This window comes from Salvia hispanica, chromosome 6 (assembly GCF_023119035.1).
Source record: "Salvia hispanica cultivar TCC Black 2014 chromosome 6, UniMelb_Shisp_WGS_1.0, whole genome shotgun sequence".
Taxonomy (NCBI): Eukaryota; Viridiplantae; Streptophyta; class Magnoliopsida; order Lamiales; family Lamiaceae; genus Salvia; species Salvia hispanica.
This window is the reverse complement of record NC_062970.1, coordinates 15,082,103-15,106,222: the sequence shown is the minus strand read 5'-3', so window position 1 is coordinate 15,106,222 and position 24,120 is coordinate 15,082,103. Positions and strand designations below refer to the sequence as shown.

The 24,120-nt window shown below is 35.7% G+C and overlaps 3 protein-coding genes and 1 long non-coding RNA gene across 4 annotated transcripts; 3 read left to right on the top strand and 1 right to left on the bottom strand.

Moving 5' to 3' along the window:
• The first annotated feature begins 728 nt into the window (after nucleotides 1–728).
• On the top strand, nucleotides 729–1,524 carry LOC125197260. Its single transcript, XR_007172025.1, has 2 exons — nucleotides 729–828; nucleotides 1,129–1,524. It is a non-coding gene; the product is annotated as an uncharacterized LOC125197260 (long non-coding RNA).
• Nucleotides 1,525–6,047: 4,523 nt separating this feature from the next.
• Nucleotides 6,048–6,937, top strand: LOC125194771. The gene is made up of 2 exons (XM_048092997.1): nucleotides 6,048–6,362; nucleotides 6,548–6,937. The coding sequence occupies exons 1-2, from the start codon at nucleotides 6,048–6,050 to the stop codon at nucleotides 6,935–6,937; spliced, it is 705 nt and encodes a 234-aa protein (XP_047948954.1).
• Nucleotides 6,938–9,731: 2,794 nt separating this feature from the next.
• LOC125194770 (F-box protein At3g07870-like) lies at nucleotides 9,732–11,553 on the bottom strand. Its single transcript, XM_048092996.1, has 3 exons — nucleotides 10,854–11,553; nucleotides 9,907–10,007; nucleotides 9,732–9,821 (listed from the first exon to the last, which is right to left on the bottom strand). The coding sequence occupies exons 1-3, from the start codon at nucleotides 11,551–11,553 to the stop codon at nucleotides 9,732–9,734; spliced, it is 891 nt and encodes a 296-aa protein (XP_047948953.1).
• Nucleotides 11,554–17,226: 5,673 nt separating this feature from the next.
• On the top strand, nucleotides 17,227–23,254 carry LOC125194769 (F-box protein CPR1-like). The gene is made up of 4 exons (XM_048092995.1): nucleotides 17,227–17,437; nucleotides 21,213–22,133; nucleotides 22,979–23,079; nucleotides 23,165–23,254. The coding sequence occupies exons 1-4, from the start codon at nucleotides 17,227–17,229 to the stop codon at nucleotides 23,252–23,254; spliced, it is 1,323 nt and encodes a 440-aa protein (XP_047948952.1).
• Nucleotides 23,255–24,120: the final 866 nt, after the last annotated feature.

Sequence of the window (24,120 nt, the reverse complement as noted above, 5' to 3'; positions counted from 1 at the left end):
CTACTAAATAGTAGCAGCAAAAATCCGCTACAATTCTTATTATTAACATAAAAAAAAATCTGAAAAACAATATTAACAGGGAGCCCATCCGCTACCAATCCGTTGCTAGGGTTTAATGGAGTTATTAATTAATACTATTACTGATATTATTCCATCCTCACAAATCACACACGATTATACTTAACACACGACTAAACCCTCCCCTCCCCTCCCACGCTGCCTCCTTGATGCTTTCCTCGGCGGTTCCTGACGCCGGTTATCTCCGGTATTTATCCCTCCCCTCCTACACTGCCCCCTTGACGCCGCCTCCTCGCCGGTTCCCGTCGCCGATTTAGGTTTGCGGTATGCCCCTCCTAACGAGTAGCTTTTTTTATCTCCGTCCCCTCTTTTATCTCGGGGGATGAATAGGGAGGCGGAAGGAGAGATTGATTGTGGAGTAACAAGCTCCAAAGCCAAATCCATTGATTCATATTTCCTCTGACTACAGGTTAGTTTCATTATTGATGACTTGATGAAGATTGCGATTTGGTAAAATTTAAATGGAATTTAGGTTTCTCATAGTTAATTCCACCAATATAGTATTTGATTTGTGATTTATGAAGTAGTAATAAATTGCTATCGAATTTGTGATTAAGTTCTATCATATTTATGGAGTAATTTGGTGTAGTAGTAGCAGATTACGAATTAATGTCAATTTTTTGTTAAATAAGATAAGGCATGAGTACACCATGCTGACCATATGATCCATTCACGGTCATTGATAAAAAGAGAAATTATGGACTCAGAGCAACTACCAAGCATCCTATATACGAAAATTTCCGTGTCAAGGTAAGACTAAAAAAAATAAATTTCCTTGAATACATAAGTTTATGTGGCTTTGATGTTGTGTTGTGATGTAAGTATGTGTTAATGTTGATTACTTATGTTTTAAGCAATAAAACGGAATTCACATATAAGAGAACTGCAGATATAGCTGTAAGTTGTATTATAAATATGTATGTATTTAGATATATTCAATTGATTATTCATATAACATTTATTTACATTCATATTGACATGGCGAAGATAATAGAGTTTGCTGCTACTCTACGCGAGAATGCCAATTTAAATGATAATTTTATAAATCAGTTTACAGGAGAACACCTCGACAAAAAGAGGAGGATGGTTGGAACCAAAAATCTCAGACCATGCCTTGTAGATCTACATACACTATTGGAGGGACGAGTCAGCAAGTGGACCACAAACTAGAAGAGGTGGATGAAAATTTCAACTATGAGCGTGAGAAGTGAATGAAACTAGAAGAGGATGTGAAGATTCTAAATGAGAGGATGTACGGGTTCATGTCCCATCAACAATCCCATGACTCAAGTCATTATGTTGTTTAGTCTCGTAGTCACGATTCTGAAAAATTATGAGTTTGACCCTAGTTTGTAATTCACTAGTATATTCTAAAGTCATGACGACACCGAACTTCATGTAATTTGTAAAACTTATTAATATGTCTATAAAGAATTGTTTTATTTATATGTTGAGATGATGGTTTGTTGTATACAGGTTTCGTAACTAGATAAACAATAAAATATTTGATCTGTAGCATAAATTTAAAATTAATAGCGGAAGAGCAATATATAAATAAAAATGGAAAAAACTTTAGTAGCGGAATATGTTCGTGGCTATTCTACTGCTAACAAACTTTCGCTACTAATCTGCTAGTATTAGCAACGGATATATCCGTTGCTAAGCTTGATTCATTTTCGTTTCCAATCTGATTTCAATATTTAGTAGCGGTTGTGTATGTTGGAAATCCGTTGCTAAGAATCAGTAGCGAATATTGTTCGTTACAAACATTTTGGCAGCGAGGTAGCAGCGGAGTCTATCCGCTACTAAGCCGTTACTAATCAATTTTAGCAACGGATTTAAGGCATTAGTAACGGAATTTTCCGTTGCTAAATCGCGAGTTTTTTGTATACAAATGATTACTAATTTAAGTAACAAAAATTTCTGTAACTCTATAATAAAAAGACCGAGCCATTACAATAATCATACGGAAGGATTTTGAATTGACGTCGTAAACTTTATTTATAGAATCCATTTTGTAATGTATTAATTGTTTACACTATTAATTTCAATCTCTTGCATGTAGGAACACAAACTTGTCAGGCTCTCTATAATGTCGTAGTTAGAAGGCATGTCGTAGTACATGATTCACATCCGTGCATGTTGGGTTGACATGATGACACCCATATCTATACTAGATAGGGTACATGATAACACAAAATACAAACACTATACAATAAAGAAACCTTCGACACAGACACGACCATATATAACAACCAAACACATATGTAGACTAACATTATGAACTATAACGAGATTAATGTTAAATCTTAAACTTCAAGTTCAATCTACGACTATTGTAAAACTTCAGCTTGTTGAACACAAAGGTTAGTTATGATTGGAGAACTATTCCTACGAGTAATAAACAAAAGTCCCAAATTCTAATCCAAAACTCTCTATAGTCCAATAAAAAATTCCTCTTTGAACAAGTCACAGTTCACGAGTTTCGTTTCTACGTTTTCATCCAAACTCCAAATTAAAGAGACATTCGAGCATAAAGAGAAATAATCCATTATGGATGCATGTACAACACTTTATAGAAATTTAATCCATTGACAAGAATTGAAGTTTAGAATAACAGAAGAATTCATCAAATAACTCATGATTCACATGTGGGGTTTTGATTTCGGATTTGATGAAATCACCGGACTCAATCAGATTGAGCCACGGTTTGCAGACGCATTTGCTGATTGATTTGCTTCGGAGAGGGAGCCGTGAGAGGATGTTGATGGTGATTTCTGATGGTAGATTCTTGAAGAAATCTGGCTTCATTGTTAGAAATGGAATGCGTTTCTTTCAATCAGACGGAGAATAAGAAAGATGGAGAGAAGAAAAAGAAAGAGAAGAGCTGACTAAGACACAATGAGTATCTTTCGTGAATGCGTTATCATGTCAACCCGACATGCACGGGCTTATTTTGTATTGTGATGAGTAGCTTAATTTTTCCCGTTACCCTAGAATATATTCGGGTGTGCATCATGAACTAATTTGATGAATTATTCGGTTATCCTATGCTTCAATCTTATCATTGCTTTAAATTACTATAACTGTTGTAGATGCATCTATAATGGATTGGTTGTATTCAAATTTGAATCTCTTTAAATTGGAGTTTTGATGAAAAGTAGACATGAAACTCCAGAATTGTGACTTAATTAAAGAGGACAAATGTCATGGCAAAAACCAATATTATCAAAATGTATGCCATTATTTTTGGCAAGATTTCCTTGTGTAACTGCCGCATCCTTCAAAAGATTCTCCCCTTCTACCACTTCAGCGTCTAGGTTTATTGCAATTATGGACGAAGCCTCGTCCGCCGTATTCAACGGCCAACCAGTCGTCGACACTTGCATTCTCCTCCGGCATGGACGAGTATTAGACTGCTTTGTGACTGGTTCCTATAATGACTGGTTCGATCTCTTTTTAATAGTCCAGATCAGAATCAATTTCCTCCACTGTTCCTGCCGGTAATACAGTAATAGTATACGAACCACGCAATCTAAGAATGCGTATTTAGGATACTTGCATTCCTTGAATGTGTGTTAAAGAAACACACATTCTTGTATTGTATGCGTTTTTTTTAACACGCGTTCAAGGAATGCATTTTCAGTCTTTTTGCAAACTAAATAAAGGTTCCCCTTTTAGAAACCTACATTCCATTTTCTACCCAATTGAAATTTTACCCACTACCAGCCACCTTTGATAAAAAATGGTCGCAAAAAATTTTCTATGTAACTTCTGCTTTGAGTTTTTGAAAATTCATTAGAAAGGTTTGTGTTATCATACAAGATAGAAAGAACGTGAATTTGAAATGATACCAAGTTAGATATACAGAACAAAGTGTAATTAATTTTTATTTTGTGACATCAGAACTAGTATACCTTCTAATCATGAAATTATAGAGAGCCTAACAGCAAACAAATTCAAGAGTTCACACAAATTTGCAGTATTTGTAATTCACATAGAAAACCATCATTGTACTATTGTAGTAATTATAATATTCTCTGCCTATAGCTTACACTGTTAGCTCAATTATCAAAGGGAATTAATATTTTTTTCGTAGAATCGTAGTTATTCCTATTTCCTGCAGAACCATAGAATCGTATTAATCTCCTTTGTTTTCTTGCAAGGAAGGAAGCAATGTTTAGTTTGTGTTTTATTGAGCTTGAGAATTTCTGGATTGATACTTTGTGCTTCAACACGTTGGAACGCTATTATCGACATTGGCTGCAATTCTTTATGGTAAAGAATGGTTAAGCTATATCTGCTCGAGAGACTACTAGATTAGTACTATAACAGACGAGATCCAAATTGCTCCTGTTTAATAATCCCGTATCGTTTGGAAATTGAACTTCACCTACACTGCATGTTTAAGCAGATGTAGCCATTGCACACATGAGCTTGGAAACATACCAACTTGGCGAGCCTGGATCTTAATCTGAATAATCTATGACTATACTTGAACATTCATCAAGACAAAAATACCTTCTATGTATTCTTAAACTACATTATATAATATCTAACATCTGATTCCTGCTCACTAAATAAGGTTATTTTATTGTCCATACCATGATTTATACTCATAACCTTTTCGGAGGTGAGAATGTGATCTCGTTCTAGTAAATAATGTTAGTGTACATATGTGTTTTGTCGTTATATATGGTGATCAGTCTACATATGTGTTTTGTCGTTACATATGCATGTCTGTGTTGAAGGTTTGCTTATCATGTAGTGTTTGGATTTGGCGTTATCATGTCGACCTGACCGGCCTAGCTAGTATATATATGGGCGTTATCGTGTCAACCTGACATGCACAGGTGTATTTTACATTGTAATTAGCTAAATTGTTCCCCAGTCCCTTAGCATATATCCGGGTGTGAATCATGAATTAGTTTGACGAATTCTTCAGTCATTCTATGCTTCAATTTCTTATCAATGGGTTAAATTTCTGTAAACCATTGTTGATGCATCTATAATTTATTGGTTATCTACAAATTTAAATGTCTCTTTAACTTGGAGTTTGGATGAAAACGTAAACACGAGAGTCAGAGAATTATGACTTGTTCAAAGAGGAATTATTTTATTAACTTTCAGCCTTGTGTTCAACAAGCTGAAGTTTTCAATAGTCTTAGATTGATGTTATTGCTGAGATTCATTACCCAATGCTGTGATGTAAAATATCTCCATGAGATCGACATGAAACAAGTGAGGAGGGTCGGTGCATCCATCGAAGAACAGCGTTTGCAGCAGCGGCCGATGATGGGGAAGGTCGTGCAGATGTTGGAAGGGATCATGGAGATCAAACGGCACCCAGCGCCTTACAAATATGTGTAGTAGTGAATAAATAAATTAAACAAAAAACTATATTTTCATGGTTTTATTCATGGTCAATTATTATATTGATAAATTCAATTTTTATGTATGTTTTTGTAAATATTGTTTTATAAAGGAAAAAATACTTTTATTAATATTCTAAAAAGAATTTAATTGATATACGTACTTCATTTTAATTTCATAGTAGTGTTTAATATAAAAAAAAAATATTATTGGAGTATTATTTATGAATGAACTAATTTCTTATATTTCGTTCAAGACAAAATTATAATTACCATTTATATTATTACTAAAGTAGATGAGAGTTCAGAATGAGTGAAAAAAAAGCGAGTCAAGTAAAATGCCCTCTATATATTGGGAACATTTCAATTCAAAAATATGTAAGAAAATATAAAAATACGAAATAAGTAATTAACTCTAATTTCAGGGATGTCCCATGATATATTTAGATTCCATAGACCTAAAATGTGCAAATCCCAACCAGCCTAAATTTAATTCACGAAAGATACTCCTCATTTTGTCTTAGTCAGCTCCGCCATTTCTTTCTTTTTCTCCGCCTGTTTGAAGAGCAGAAACGTAGTATTCCGTTTCTACCAACAATGAATCAAGATTTCTTCAAGAATCTACCATTAGAAATCACCATCAACATCCTCTCACGGCTCCCTCTCCGAAGCAAATCAATCAGCAAATGCGTCTGCAAACCATGGCTCAATCTGATCGAGTCCGACGATTTCGTCAAATCCGAAATCAAAACCCCACCCGCCCTAGTTCTGTTGATGCCGGAGACGAGCAACTCAACTCAGTGCACCATTATCGAATTTGAAGACGAAGACGAAGAAGCAGATCTGGAGAGCTATGCTCTTGCTCTTCAATTCCGTCACCTCACAGATATCGAAATCCCTCACGGAAACTCAGTATCATTATATCGAGCTCGGCAAACTAATGGATTGCTTCTTCTAGACTCACCAACGGAGCGTCATGTTTACATAACCAATCCTCTCACTCGTCAATATATCAAGCTCTGCTTCCCTCATGTATACATACATGACCATTTGTTGAATTTGGATTTTGTGTGAGCAAAATTAGTGGCCAATATAAGGTCATTGGTATCAATGGGGGCGCTTCCGACACTCATCATGTATACACTCTCGGAACAGGAACATGGAGGCGTGTTGGAGCCGGCCCCGCTTCTGGCTGCACATTTTCATACCATGCATACACTGTATGCAATGGCAACCCCCACTGGGTAGTGTATGATTCAGCTCAAACCTTATGGATCTATGCTTTTGATGTTGAAACAGAATGTTTTAGCATCTTCTCTGCTCCCGCAGTAGATGAACTTATTGTTGATGGTGAACTTCCTTTGGATATGAAGTTGAATGTTTTGAGGGGCTGCCTTTCTTTGTCTTACACATTAGACAAAGAACTCGTCGTCATCTGGTTGATGAAGGAATACCAAGTCAAGGAATCTTGGACCATGGAGTACTAGATTGTTATTGATTTTGATCATGATTGGAGTTATTTGAATATTTGTACATTCAAAAATTTCAAAAATGGTGACGTTTTGATGGTTCCGGGAGACACGTGCCTCATCTACTACTCCAACAAGATGGACTCTACTCAACATGTCGGTATATTTACAGATGAGCTTGCCTATACCATGATTTATACTCCTAGCCATTTCTCACTCAAGAATTTCGGAAGTGAGAATGTGATCTCGTTCTAGTTCATAATGTTGGTCTACGTATGTGATTTGTCATTAATTATGGACGTGTCTATGTCAAAGGTTTCTTTATTATGTATTTATGTAGTAGTATTAGGAAATGGCGTTATCATACTGACCTTATCCGCCTAGCTATTATAGATATGGGCATTATCGTGGCATTATCGTGTCAACCCGACATGCACGAGTGTATTTTGCATTGTATTGAGTAGCTAAATTGTTCCTGTTGCCTTAGCATGTGAATCATGAATTAATTTGATGAATTATTCAGTTATTCTAAACTTCCATTCTTGTAAATAGGTTAAATTTCTACAAAGAGTTGTACATGCATTTATAATGATTTATTTCTCTTTATGTTCGAATGTCTATTTAACTTGGAGTTTGGATGAAATCGTTGACATGAAACTCGAGAATTTTGACTTTTTTTAAAGAGGAATTTTATATTGGACTATTAAGTGTTTTGGATTTGAATTTGAGACTTTTGTCTATTACCCATAGGAATAGTTATGCAGACTGCAATCATGATTAACCTTTTGCGTTGTGTTCAACAAGCTGAAGTTTTACAATAGATGTAGACTGACTTTGATATTTAAGATCTAAAATTGATGTTGTTCTAGTTCATAATGTTAGTCTATATGTGTTTTGTCGTTATATATGACTGTGTCTGTGTCGAAGGTTTCTTTATTGTGTAGTGTATGGATTTTGCGCTATCATGTCGACCTTATCAGCCTAGCTAGTATATATATGGGTGTTAATCATGTCAAGTCGACATGCACGGGTGTATTTTGTCTTGTGATGAGGATCTAATTGTTCATGTTGCCATAGAATATATTTAGGTGTGAATTATGAACTAATTTGATGAATTATTCGGTTGTTCTATGCTTCATTTCTTATCAATGCGTTAAATTTCATTAAATTGTTGTAGGTGCATCTATAATGGATTAATTGGAATTATTTTCAAATTTGAATGTCTCTTTAACTTGGAGTTTGTAAGATAACTAAGACATGAAACTCAAGAATTGTGACTTGTTCAAAGAGGACAAAAGGATATGCCAAAACCCAATATTATCGGAATGTATTCCGTTATTTTGGCAAGATTTCCATGCGTAATTGCTGCATCCTTAAAATTATTCTCCCCTTCTACAACTTTAGTGTCTAGGTTCATTGCATTCATGGACGAAGCCTGGTCCGCCGTATCCAATTGCCATTTGCCAACCAACCTTCGACACTTGCATTCTCCACCGGTTCCTCAATGAAGTGACCATTCTTTTAATTGGTCCTCAATTCCTTGATCTTCCATCTCCTTTTGATACTCCAGATTGGAATCAATTTCCTCCATCGCTCCCTGCTAGTAAGAGTATGCAAAACACACATTCTTGTATTTTATGCGTTTTCTTTGAACACGCATTCAAGGAATGCATTTACATTCCCCTTTTGGAAACCTACATTCCATTTTCTACCCAATTGAGAATTTTACCCCCTACGAAGCACCTATCATAAATTTTACCAATAAATTTTCGATGTAATCTCTGCTTCGAGTTTTTGAAAATCATTAGAAAGTTTTGTGTAATCACACAAGAAAGGAAGAGTGAGAAATTGAAATGATACCAAGTTAATTAACAGAGCAAAGTGTAATTAATTTATATTTTGAGACATCAGAACTAGTACCTACTAACTACTATAGTACTAATCTAGAAGTAGCAGATATATATCACCCATGCACCATTGACATTGTTTAGCTTAACCATTCTTTACCATAAAGAATTGCAGCCAACGTCGATGATAGCATTTACAACATGTTGAAGCACAAAGTTTCAATCCAGAAATTTTCAAGCTCAATTAAACACAAACTAAACGTTGCTTCCTTCCTTGCAAAAAAACAAAGGAGATAAATATGATTCTATAGTTCTCCAGGAAATAGGTTTAACTACGATTCAACGAAAAAAGGCATAGAATATCAATAATTATTACAAGATGAATTTTTATGTGACTTACAAATACTGCAAATTTGTGTGAACTCTAGAATTTGTTTGCTGTTAGGCTCTCTATAATGTCATAATTAGAACTTAGAAGGTATACTAGTTCTGAGGTCTCAAAATAAAAATGAATTACACTTTGTTCTGTATATCTAACTTGGTATCATTTCAAATTCTCTTCTTTCTACCTTGTATGATAACACAAACCTTTCTAATGAATTTTCAGAAACTCAAAGCAGAAATTGCACAGAAAATTTATTGCGACCATTTTTTTTATCAGAAGTGCCTGGTAGTGGGCAAAATTATCAATTGGGTAGAATATTAAATGTAGGTTTTGAAAAGGGGAACCAATATTTAGTTTGCAAAAAGAGTGAAAATGCATTCCTTAAACGCGTATTCAAAGAAAACGCTTACAATACAAGAATGCGTGTTTCTTTAACACACATTCAAGGAATGCGTGTTTCCAGCAGTGAGCGATGGAGGAAATTAATTCCAATCTGGAGTGTCAAAAAGGGATGAAAGATAAAAGAATTGCGACCAAAAGAATGGTCACTTCGTTGAGGAATCGGTCACCAAGCCGTCTATTACTCGTCCACTCCGTAGGAGAATGCAAGTGTCGACGGCTGGTTGGCAGTTGGATAAGGCGGACCAGTTCGTCCATGGACGTAATGAACCTGGACGTCAAAGTAGTAGAAGGGGGTAACAGTTTGAAGGATGCAGTAGTTTCGCATGGAAATTTTGCCAAAAATACTAGCATACATTCAGAAAATATTGATTTTTGGCATGTCCTACGTTTTCATCCACACTCCAAGTCAAAGAGACATTTAAATTTGAAGACAACCAATCCATTATAGATGCATCTACAACAGTTTATAGAAATATAACCCATTGATAAGAATTGAAGCATAATCCATCAAATTAGTAGTACATGATTAAAACCGGTGCATGTTGGGTTGACATGATAACACCCATATCGATACTAGCTAGGCCGGTCAGGTCGACATGATAACACAAAATCCAAACACTACACAATAAAGAAACCTTCGACGCAGACACGACCATATATAACAACAAAACACATATGTAGACTAACATTATGAACTATAACGAGATCAATTTTAAATCTTAAACTTCAAGTTCAATCTTCGACTATTGTAAAATTTTAGCTTGTTGAACACAAAGCAAAAGGTTTAATCCATTATAAATGCATGTACAGCGGTTTATAGAAATTTAAACCATTGACAAGAATTGAAGTTTAGAATAACAGAAGAATTCATCAAATTAATTCATGATCGCTTACTCATTACAATGCAAAATACACCCGTACAAGTCGGGTTGACACGATAACGCCCATATCTATACTAGCTAGGCGGATAAGGTCGGCATGATAACGCCAATTCCAAATACTACAACATAATAAAGATATCTTCGACACAGATACGTCCGTATTTAATGACAAAATACATATATAAACTAGAACGAGATTACAGTCTCACCTCCGAAATTCTTGAGTGAGAAATGGCTAGGAGTATAAATCATGGCATAGGTAAGGTTATTTCTAGGTATACCGAATTGTTGAGTAGTTTTAGTCTTGTTGGAGTAGTAGATGAGGCACGCGTCTTCCAAAAATATCAAAACGTCACCATTTTTGAAAACTTTGCATCTAGAAATATTTAAATAAATCCACTCCAAATCAAAATCAATACCAATCTGGTACTCCATGGTCCAAGATTCCTTGGCTTGGTATTCCTTCATCATCCAGATGACGATGACCTTTTCGTTTATTAGGTAAATCAAAGATAGGCAGTCCCTCAAAACATCCAACTTGATATCCGAAGGAAGTTTATCATCAACAACATGTTCTTCTAATGCGGGGGCAGGGAAGATGCTAAAACATTCTGTTTCAAGATCAAAAACAGAAATCCACAAGGTTTGAGCGGAATCACATACTGCCCAATGGGGGTTGCCATTGCATACAGTGTAATGATCTATGTAATTGAATCGACAACCAGAAGCGGGGCCAGTTTCAACACGCCTCCATGTTCCTGTTCCTGTTCCGAGGGTGTATACATGATGAGAGTCGGAAACGCACCCATTGATACAGATGACCCCATATTGGCCACTAATTTTGCTCATACAAAATCCAAAACTCATCACGTAGTCCGAGTCCGATTTGTATTCATCACGGAGGCAGAGCTTGATATACTGACGAGTTAGAGGATTGCTTATGTAAACATAAAGAACATCTGGTGAGTCTAGAAAAAGCAATCCATTAGCTTGCCGAGCACGATCCATTTGCGGTATTGAGTCTCCGTGAGGGATTTCAATATCTGTGAGGTGAACTGGAGCATAGCTCTCCAGATCTGCTTCTTCATCTTCGTCTTCAAATTCCAAAATGGTGCACATAGTTGACTTGCCTGTCTCCGGCACCAACATAACTAGGGTTGGTGGGGTTTTGATTTCGGATTTGACGAAATCAGCGGACTCAATCAGATTGAGCCATGGTTTGCAGACGCATTTGCTGATTGATTTGCTTCGGAGAGGGAGCCGTGAGAGGATGTTGATGGTGAGTTCCGATGGTAGATATGTGAAGAAATCTTGCTTTATTGTCAGAAATGGAATGCGTTTATGCTCTTCAATCAGACGGGTTTAAAAATGAGAGAAATAGCGGAGGTGACAAAATGAGTATCTTTTGTGATTTAAATATAGGGTTATTAGGGTTTTCTGACATTTTTAGCATCTGGAGTCTACATATATCACGACACATCCCTGAATTCGGAGATAATTATATATTTGGTACTACTGTTTTCACCCAAAGATACTGAGGGCATATTTTGAATGGTAAAATTGGTTGATAAATATAAATCTTAATTAATTCCAAGCTTGTTCTTCGAAATATATTATGCTTATTAATTTATATTTATGTGCATCATGACACCAAAATTATTTTGAATTAATCCTACTTTATTCTTTTTGTAATTTATCATGAACATGCCATACTTATTGATATATTATTGTTGTTGTTATTATTATTGTTACTATTATTATTATTACTATCAATTATTAGTTCAATGGTATGAATATTAATATTTTTAAAAAAATAGTACATAATGAGAGCCCGATGCATCGCCCCCTTTGGAGCTGATAACACAAAATAAACATTACTTTTTATGGTCAATATTATATTGATAAATTTATTGTTTTATTCATGGTCAATATTATATTGATAAATTCACTTTTTATGTTTGTATATGTAAATATTGTTTTATAAAGGAAAAAATATTTTTATTAATATTTTTTTTAAAATATTACATAATGTGTGTCGGATGCAACGCCCCCTTTGGAGCTGATAACACAAACTAAATATTACTTCCTTCCTTGCAAGAAAACGGAGGAGATAAATATGATTCCATAACTATGCATGAAACAGGAATAGCTACGATTCTATTAAAAAAATTATAAACTCCCTTTTATAATTGAGGGTTATAATCTTATGGTTCGTTTGGTACACAGAATTGGAATTGAATTAAAATTAAAATTCAATTTCAAATTTTTTGTTTGGCAAAATGAAATAATTGATATGAAATTAAATTTTTAATTTTAAATTTTTGAAGTGTGTCTACATGTGTGAATGTATGCGGTGTGTGAATGTGTGTGTGCAGTGTGTAAGATTGTGTGCAATATTGTGAGTGTATGTGTGTGTGTATGAATGTGTGCAGAGTATGTAATCTATACTATACTTAAAAGCTCGGTTTTTTGGGGGCAATTTTAAGGGGCTTCCCCCCTGTTTTGAAATTTCCGTTTTGGGGTGTATTTTGCAAATGCCATCCGCCAACTCACACTTCCATTCTTTGACCAATAGTTAAAATGACCCCACCGCCTTTCATGCATTAAAACATCGGGTTAATAGCATCATTTTAGTTGTAAAGCTGAATAAACAATTAATACCTAAAAAGTTAAAAGTCAATACCACAAAAAATTTTAATTTCAATTATATTTTTAATTAATAATACAAATAAAGTAATTGTAATTTATTTTCAAACTTTGTCACAATAGAAGAAATTGTAAGAGGTGGGGAATAAGAGGAGGGGAATAGAAAGGGGATAATAATGTTGAAATATTCACCTAGAAATAAAGGGAAGACAAATTCAAAATAACTCTTGGTAATTGAATCGACAACCAGAAGCGGGGCCAGCACTAACGCGCCTCCATGTTCGTGTTCCAAGGGTGTATGCATGATGAGAGTCGGAAGCGCAGCCATTGATACAGATGACCTTATATTGGCCACTAATTTTGCTCACACAAAATCCAAAACACATCACATAGTCCACTATGTATTCACCAGGGAGACAGAGCTCGATATACTGACGAGTTAGAGGATTACTTATGTAAATATAACACTCTGCTGGTGAGTCTAGAAGAAGCAATCCATTAGCTTAACAAGCTCGATGGACATCAGTTTCCGTGAGGTATTTCAATATCTGTGAGGTGATGGAATTGAAGAGCAAGAGCATAGCTCTTCAGATCCGCTTCTTCGCCTTTGTCTTCAGCTTCAATAATGGTGCACATAGTTGATTTGCTCGTCTGCGGCATCAACCTAACTAGGGATGGTGGGGTTTTGATTTCGGATTTGACGAAATCGCCGGACTCGATCAGATTGAGCCATGGTTTACAGACGCATTTGCTGATTGATTTGCTTCGGAGAGGGAGCCGTGAGAGGATGTTGATGCTGATTTCTGATGGTAGATTTCTGTTTCATTGTTGGTAGAAATGGAATACTCACGTCTCTGCTCTTCAATCAGACGGAAGAAAATGAAGAAATTGCAGAGCTGACTACAGTAAAAATGAGCATCTTTCGTGAATTAAATTTAGGTTTATTTGCACATTGTAGATCTCTGGAATCTAAAAATATCATGGGACATCCCTCAAAATAGAGTAAATTACATAGTATTTGGTTTTTATATTTTTTTTACACCATTATCGTATTTGAAGACGAAGAAGCGGATCTGGAGAGCTATGCTCTTGCTCTTCAATTCCGTCACCTCACAGATATCAAAATCCCTCACGGAAACTCAGTAGTATTATTTTGTCGAGCTCGCCAAACTAATGGATTGCTTCTTCTAGACTTACCAACATAGCGTCATGTTTACATAACCAATCCTCAAACTCGACAGCATATCAAGCTCTTCTCCCCTGATGTATACATTCAGGACTATTTGTTGAATTTTTTATTTTGTGTGAGCAAAATCAGTGGGAAATATAAGGTCATCTGTATCAATGGGGGCGCCTCCGACGCTCATCACGTATACACCCACGGAACAGGAACATGGAGGCGCGTTGAAGCTGGCCCCGCTTCTGGTTGAACATTTTCTAACCATGCATACACTGTATGTAACGACAACCCCCATTGGGTAGTGTATGATTCCGCTCAAACCTTATGGATCTGTGCTTTTGATGTTGAAACATAATGTTTTATCATCTTCTCTGCTCTTGCAGTGGATGAACTTATTGTTGATGGTGAGCTTCCTTTGGATATGAAGTTGAATGTTTTGAGGGGCTGCCTTTCTTTGTCCTACACATTAGACAAAGAACTCGTCGTCATCTGGTTGATGAAGGAATACAAAGTCAAGGAATCTTGGACCATGGAGTACCAGATTGTTATTGATTTTGATCATAATTGGAGTTATTTGAATATTTTGTACATTTAAAATTTTCAAAAATGGTGACTTGTTGATGTTTCTGGCTGACACATGCGTCATCTACTACTCTTATAAGACGGAAACTACGCAACAAGTCGCTATACTTACAGATGAACTTGTCTATACCATGATTTATACTCGTAGCCATTTCTCACTCAAGAATTTCGGAGGTGAGAATGTGATCTCGTTCTAGTTAATAATGTTGGTCTACATATGTGTTTTGTCATTAAATATAGACGTGTCTGTATCGAAGGTATCTTTATTATGTTGTAGTATTTGGAAATGGCGTTATCATGGCGACCTTGTTCGCCTAGCTAGTATAGATATGGGCGCTATTGTGTCAACCCAACATGCACAAGTGTATTTTGCATTGTAATGACTAGCTAAATTGTTCCTGTTGCCTTAGTATGTGAATCATGAATTAATTTAATGAATTCTTCGGTTATTTTAAACTTCCATTCTTGTGAATGGGTTAAATTTTTGTAAACCGTTGTACATGCATTTATAATGGATTATTTCACTTTATATTCGCATGTCTCTTTAACTTGAAGTTTGGATGAAAACGTAGACACGAAATTGGAATTGATATTCTATGGAATTGAATAGGAATGAACTGAATTGGAATTCATTTTCAAATCCTTTGTTTGGCAAAATGAAATAATCGATATGGAATTAAATTTTAGAATATGAGTCTGCACACACTACATGCAGTGTGTGTGTAAGAATGTGTGAGTGTATGTGTGAATGTGTGTGCAGTGTGTGTAAGAATGTGTGCATTGTGTGTGTGGATGTGTGTGTGCAGTGTGTGTGAATGTGTGCACTGTTTGTGAGAATATGTGCAGTGTGTGTGAATGTGTGCACTGTGATTGAGAATATGTGTGGTGTGCGTGTAATTCAATAAATATTTGTACACACTGCCTCCTCCTGATGAATACATATCGGACTATGTGATGAGTTTTTGATTTTGTGTGAGCAAAATTAGTGGCCAATATAAAGTCATTTGTATCAATGGGTGTGCTTCCGACTCTCATCATGCGTACACCCTCTCGGAACAAGAACATAGAGGCGCTTTGAAGCTTGCCCCGCTTCTGGTTGTCGATTCAATTACCAAGATCATTACACTGTATGTAATGGCAACCCCCATTGGGCGGTATGTGATTCCGCTCAAACCTTGTGGATTTTTGTTTTTGATCTTGAAATGGAATATTTTAGCATCTTTCCTGCCCCGCAGTAGGTGAGAATGTGTTCTCATTCTAGTTCATATGTTGTTCTACATTTGTGATTTGTCATTAAATATGGACGTGTATGTACGAATGTGTGAGTGTGTGTGAAGTGTGTGTGGGTGAATGTGTGCAGTGTGTAAGAATGTGTGCACTGTGTGTGAGAATATGTGCAGTGTGTGTAATTTAATAAATATTTGGAATTCCAATGCTTTTGATATAGAATTCAAATTGTGGAATTGGAGTAATTGGGATTGTAATTCTATTCCAAATTCAAGAATTTGTATGATACCAAATGTTGAATATGAAATTAAAGGCTCGAATTCTAATTCCAAACCTCCAATTCCATGTACCAAACGGAGCCTAATTGTTGTAGATGCATATGTAATGGATTGGTTGGCTTTAAATTTGAATCTTTTAAACTTGGATTTTGATGAAAACGTAAAAAGGAAAGTGTGACATCTATTATGGGACGGGGGAATATTAAATTACACACACTGCACACGCGCGCACACAAACACACAAAACGCGCGCGCACACACATTCAGACACACAACACACATTCACACACACACACACTGTACAAATTCAAAATTCAAAATTTTAAATTCAATTTAATATCAATTATTTGATTTTTCCAAACGAATGATTTAAGATTGAATTCTAATGCCAATTCAATCCCAATTCTGTGTACCAAACGGACCGTAAGATTCTCTACCTATTATCCTCATGGACGCAAATCATGACTTTACACTGTTAGCTCAATTATCAAAGGGAGTTAATAATTTTTTTCATAGAATCGTAGGTATTCCTATTTCCTGCAAAATTATATAATCATATTTATCACCTTCTGTTTTCTTGCAAGGAAGGAAGTAATGTTTAGTTTGTGTTTTCAGCTCCAAAGGGGACGATGCATCTGACTATCATTATGTACAGTACTATTTTTTAAAATATTAATATTCGTAACAATTGAAATAATAATAATAATAATAATAATAATAATAATAATAATAATAATAATAATTATCACCATCAACATCCTCTCACGACTCCCTCTCCGAAGCAAATCAATCAGCAAATGTGTATGTAAACTATGGCTCAATCTGATTGTGTCCGGTGATTTCGTCAAATCCGCAATCAAAACCCCACCCGCCCTAGTTATGTTGGTGCCGGAGACGATCAAGTCAACTCAGTGCTCCATTTTGGAATTTGAAGACGAAGATGAAGAAGCAGATCTGGAGAGCCTCTTCAATTACGTCACCTCTCAGATATTGAAATCCCTCACGGAGACTCAATACCGTCAATCTATCGAGCTCGGCAAGCTTCTAGATTCACCAGCAGAGCGTTATATTTACATAAACAATCCTATCAGTATATCGAGCTCTGCCTCCCTAATGATCAATACATATCGGACTATGTGATGAATTATGGATTTTGTGTGACCAAAATTAGTGGCCAGTATAAGGTCATCTGTATCAATAGGTTTCGACTCTCATCCTGCAGTAGATTAACTTGTTGCTGATGATGAACTTCCTTTGGATATCAAGTTGGACGTTTTGAGCTGCGTGTCTTTGTCTTCCATCATCTGGTTAATGAAGGAATACCAAGTCAAGAAATCTTGAAGTTATTTGAATATTTGTACATGCAAAGTTTTAAAAAATGGTGACGTTTTGATGTTTCTGGGAGACACGTGCGTCATCTACTGGTCCAACAAGACAAAAAATACTCAACAAGTCGGTATACTGTAAGATGACCTTTCCTATACCATGATTTATACTCCTAGCCATTTCTCAGTCAAGAACTTCGGAAGTGAGAATGTGATCTCGTTCTAGTTCATAATGTTGTTCTACATATGTGATTTGTCATTAAATATGGATGTGTGTGTAAGAATGTGTGTGGTGTGTGTAAGAATGTGTGTGGTGTGTGTAAGAATGTGTGCAGTGTGTGTGAATGTGTGTAAGAATGTGTGTACTGTGTGTGAGAATATGTGCATTGTGTGTGTAATTTAATAAATATTTGGAATTCCAATACGTTTGATATGAAATTCAAATTGTGGAATTGGAGCATTTGGAATTGTAATTCAATTCCAAATTCAAGAATTTTTATGATACCAAATGCTGGATTTGAAATTGAAGGCTCCAATTCTAATTCCACACAACCAATTGTTAGAGTTTGTATAATAGAAATCACGTTACGAGTGATTGAATACTGTAAAACTCTTATTTTATTTTCCAATGAATAAAACAGATTATTTTTGTCATAATGTTGTTATGTTTTACATTTAATGCATGTTAATGCATGTTTAAATGTATAAGTTAACTTAACAAAGTCTAAGTCTTTGTTTTAGTAGACTGGTTGTGGGTGTCGTCCACTTTAAGGTAACACGGTCAGTTCTAAACAAAGAAAAAGGTGAATTTTCACAACCTAGTTGGAATTTGACTATCCATCGAGAAAGGTTGCAATGTCAGTCCGCATATTTCTAAGCCTTACTGAAATAAGATGACATTGGTGTGGTATAGCACTGAACGGATCTAACAGCAAGACTTGTCCTTATGCTATCTACTGAAAGGTGGGGTCTTGATAAATATTTGTTTCTTAATCAATGTAGGTTAGCATTGAGCATACGGTATTGATTATGCATTACTTTGACTTATCAAATGGTGCAGGTTTTTCGTAACCCAATTATCCCGATATATTGGGTAGTGGTGATCAATATCTAGCGGTGCTAGGATTGCTATTATATTGAATCGTGCGCGAGGTGAGTCTCGTTTGATAATGTCCTCAAGAGGAGCGCGAAACAAGGTTTTATTATTCGGAACCTAGCTAGTTGGAGTTTGATTACTCTATGAATAATAAATAAGCGTTTCATGTTAAGTCCACTCTTGGAATTAATAACAAGTTAATTAATTAAGTCCATAGCAGACATTAATTAATTAATGGACATTTTTATCTTAAACGCGGGAAATGAAAGTTAAACGGAAACCCGGATTACTTGTAATTTCAGATTTGGATGAGGAGAGTTCAATATTACTTCTGTAGTGGCTGCTCGTAATATTCCAATTATAACTTATATTAAATTGTGGGTTCAATTTAATTAGTAAAAAGTAAATTGGATGAGTTCATATCCAAAACCTTCCATAGATCCCTGTCTGGGCCCAAAAGGAACTTAATATAAATAGGAGAATAAAGGAGACAGAATAATCACAATTTTTATACTTAAAATTTTCAAAATTTTCGTCCCCCCAGCCGAAGGAGATTTCGAATTCTACTCATTTTCCCAAAAGGATTTCTTATGTCTTCTTTATTTAAGTCCTAGTATTCTGGTGAGATCAGCCCACACTGATATCGGAATACAGTTCGGGAACCAGAGAGAAGATTTGTGGTCTAGTATTCAAAGCGTCACGTGGAGAAGCAGCTAGTCATCTTCAATTCTTTGGAGAATTAATTAGGTATTTTTCTGCTCCGTAGAAAAGCATGTTTTAGGTTTCAATATTCTTAAAGCATGATTAATTCAAGTTATGAGCATGATACATGTAAGAATTACGCGAATAGATTTTGTCTAAATAATCTGCTAAATAGATCTGATTATTATGTGATTTATTGGTGTGATTGATAATTGTTAAATTATGTTAATCCATGAAACACCGCTTCCGCTGGCAGTTCCATCACCAATTACATGTACCAAACGGAGCTTAACTGTTATAGATGCATATATGATGGATTGGTTGTCTTCAAATTTGAATCTCTTTAACTTGGAGTTTGGATGAAAACGTAGACAGGAAATCGAGAATGGTGACTTAATCAAAGAGGACAGATGTCATGCCAAAAACCAATATTATCGGAATGTATGTAGTTACTTTTGGCAAGATTTCCTTGCGTAAGCATCCTTCAAACTATACTCCCCTTTTAGCAATTCAGCGTCTAGGTTCATTGCATTTAGGGACGAAGCCTCATACTCCATATCCAACTGCCAACCAGTCGTTGACACTTGCATTCTCATTTGGCATGGACGAGTATTAGACTGCTTTTTGACTGGTTGCCTAATGAACCCACCATTCTTTTGGTCCTCAATTCTTTGATCTTCCATCTCTTTTAAATACTCCATATCAGAATCAATTTCCTCCATTTTTCCCTGCGGGTAAAAGTATGCGAAACACGTAATCTAAGAATGCGTGTTCTGGAAACATACATTCCTTGAATGTGTGTTAAAGAAACATGCATTCTTGTATTGTATGCGTTTTCTTTGAACACGCATTCAAGGAATGCATTTTCACACTTTTTGCAAACTAAGTAAAGGTTCCCTTTTTAAAAACCTACATCCATTTTCTATCCAATTGAGAATTTTGCCCACTACCAGGCACCTATGACAAAAAAAAATGGTCGCAATAAATTTTCTATGTAATTTCTGCTTTGAGTTTTTGAAAATTTATTAGAAAGGTTTGTGTTAATTAGTTATTCCTATTTCCTGCAGAACTATAGAATCATATTTATGCAGCTTCAGTGAATATTCCTAGCACTATGTGAATATTCCTAGCACTTCGGTGCTTGGTAAATGCAGCTTTTTTTGTAGTGAATCATATTCATCTTCTTTTGTTTTCTTGCAAGGAAGGAAGTAATGTTTAGTTTGTGTTATCAGCTCCAAAGGGGGCGATGCATCCGACTCTCATTATGTACTATTTTTAAAAAAATATTAATATTCATAACCATTGAACTAATCATTGATAGTAATAATAATAATAGTAACAATAATAATAACAACAACAATAATATATCAATAAGTATGGCATGTTCATGATAAATTACAAAAAGAATAAAGTAGGATTAATTCAAAATAACTTTTGGTGTCATGATGCACATAAATATAAATTAATAAGCATAATATATTTCGAAGAACAAGCTTGGAATTAATTAAGATTTATACTTATCAACAAATTTTACCATTCAAAATATGCCCTAAGTATCTTTGGGTGAAAACAGTAGTACCAAATATATAATTATCTCCGAATTCAGGGATGTGTCGTGATATATGTAGACTCCAGATACTAAAAATGTCAGAAAACCCTAATAACCCTATATTTAAATCACAAAAGATACTCATTTTGTCACCTCCGCTATTTCTCTCATTTTTAAACCCGTCTGATTGAAGAGCATAAACGCATTCCATTTCTGACAATAAAGCAAGATTTCTTCACATATCTACCATCGGAACTCACCATCAACATCCTCTCACGGCTCCCTCTCCGAAGCAAATCAATCAGCAAATGCGTCTGCAAACCATGGCTCAATCTGATTGAGTCCGCTGATTTCGTCAAATCCGAAATCAAAACCCCACCAACCCTAGTTATGTTGGTGCCGGAGACAGGCAAGTCAACTATGTGCACCATTTTGGAATTTGAAGACGAAGATGAAGAAGCAGATCTGGAGAGCTATGCTCCAGTTCACCTCACAGATATTGAAATCCCTCACGGAGACTCAATACCGCAAATGGATCGTGCTCGGCAAGCTAATGGATTGCTTTTTCTAGACTCACCAGATGTTCTTTATGTTTACATAAGCAATCCTCTAACTCGTCAGTATATCAAGCTCTGCCTCCGTGATGAATACAAATCGGACTCGGACTACGTGATGAGTTTTGGATTTTGTATGAGCAAAATTAGTGGCCAATATGGGGTCATCTGTATCAATGGGTGCGTTTCCGACTCTCATCATGTATACACCCTCGGAACAGGAACATGGAGGCGTGTTGAAGCTGGCCCCGCTTCTGGTTGTCGATTCAATTACATAGATCATTACACTGTATGCAATGGCAACCCCCATTGGGCAGTATGTGATTCCGCTCAAACCTTGTGGATTTCTGTTTTTGATCTTGAAACAGAATGTTTTAGCATCTTCCCTGCCCCCGCATTAGAAGAACATGTTGTTGATGATAAACTTCCTTCGGATATCAAGTTGGATGTTTTGAGGGACTGCCTATCTTTGATTTACCTAATAAACGAAAAGGTCATCGTCATCTGGATGATGAAGGAATACCAAGCCAAGGAATCTTGGACCATGGAGTACCAGATTGGTATTGATTTTGATTTGGAGTGGATTTATTTAAATATTTCTAGATGCAAAGTTTTCAAAAATGGTGACGTTTTGATATTTTTGGAAGACGCGTGCCTCATCTACTACTCCAACAAGACTAAAACACTCAACAATTCGGTATACCTAGAAATAACCTTACCTATGCCATGATTTATACTCCTAGCCATTTCTCACTCAAGAATTTCGGAGGTGAGACTGTAATCTCGTTCTAGTTTATATATGTATTTTGTCATTAAATACGGACGTATCTGTGTCGAAGATATCTTTATTATGTTGTAGTATTTGGAATTGGCGTTATCATGCCGACCTTATCCGCCTAGCTAGTATAGATATGGGCGTTATCGTGTCAACCCGACTTGTACGGGTGTATTTTGCATTGTAATGAGTAAGCGATCATGAATTAATTTGATGAATTCTTCTGTTATTCTAAACTTCAATTCTTGTCAATGGTTTAAATTTCTATAAACCGCTGTACATGCATTTATAATGGATTAAACCTTTTGCTTTGTGTTCAACAAGCTAAAATTTTACAATAGTCGAAGATTGAACTTGAAGTTTAAGATTTAAAATTGATCTCGTTATAGTTCATAATGTTAGTCTACATATGTGTTTTGTTGTTATATATGGTCGTGTCTGCGTCGAAGGTTTCTTTATTGTGTAGTGTTTGGATTTTGTGTTATCATGTCGACCTGACCGGCCTAGCTAGTATCGATATGGGTGTTATCATGTCAACCCAACATGCACCGGTTTTAATCATGTACTACTAATTTGATGGATTATGCTTCAATTCTTATCAATGGGTTATATTTCTATAAACTGTTGTAGATGCATCTATAATGGATTGGTTGTCTTCAAATTTAAATGTCTCTTTGACTTGGAGTGTGGATGAAAACGTAGGACATGCCAAAAATCAATATTTTCTGAATGTATGCTAGTATTTTTGGCAAAATTTCCATGCGAAACTACTGCATCCTTCAAACTGTTACCCCCTTCTACTACTTTGACGTCCAGGTTCATTACGTCCATGGACGAACTGGTCCGCCTTATCCAACTGCCAACCAGCCGTCGACACTTGCATTCTCCTACGGAGTGGACGAGTAATAGACGGCTTGGTGACCGATTCCTCAACGAAGTGACCATTCTTTTGGTCGCAATTCTTTTATCTTTCATCCCTTTTTGACACTCCAGATTGGAATTAATTTCCTCCATCGCTCACTGCTGGAAACACGCATTCCTTGAATGTGTGTTAAAGAAACACGCATTCTTGTATTGTAAGCGTTTTCTTTGAATACGCGTTTAAGGAATGCATTTTCACTCTTTTTGCAAACTAAATATTGGTTCCCCTTTTCAAAACCTACATTTAATATTCTACCCAATTGATAATTTTGCCCACTACCAGGCACTTCTGATAAAAAAAATGGTCGCAATAAATTTTCTGTGCAATTTCTGCTTTGAGTTTCTGAAAATTCATTAGAAAGGTTTGTGTTATCATACAAGGTAGAAAGAAGAGAATTTGAAATGATACCAAGTTAGATATACAGAACAAAGTGTAATTCATTTTTATTTTGAGACCTCAGAACTAGTATACCTTCTAAGTTCTAATTATGACATTATAGAGAGCCTAACAGCAAACAAATTCTAGAGTTCACACAAATTTGCAGTATTTGTAAGTCACATAAAAATTCATCTTGTAATAATTATTGATATTCTATGCCTTTTTTCGTTGAATCGTAGTTAAACCTATTTCCTGGAGAACTATAGAATCATATTTATCTCCTTTGTTTTTTTGCAAGGAAGGAAGCAACGTTTAGTTTGTGTTTAATTGAGCTTGAAAATTTCTGGATTGAAACTTTGTGCTTCAACATGTTGTAAATGCTATCATCGACGTTGGCTGCAATTCTTTATGGTAAAGAATGGTTAAGCTAAACAATGTCAATGGTGCATGGGTGATATATATCTGCTACTTC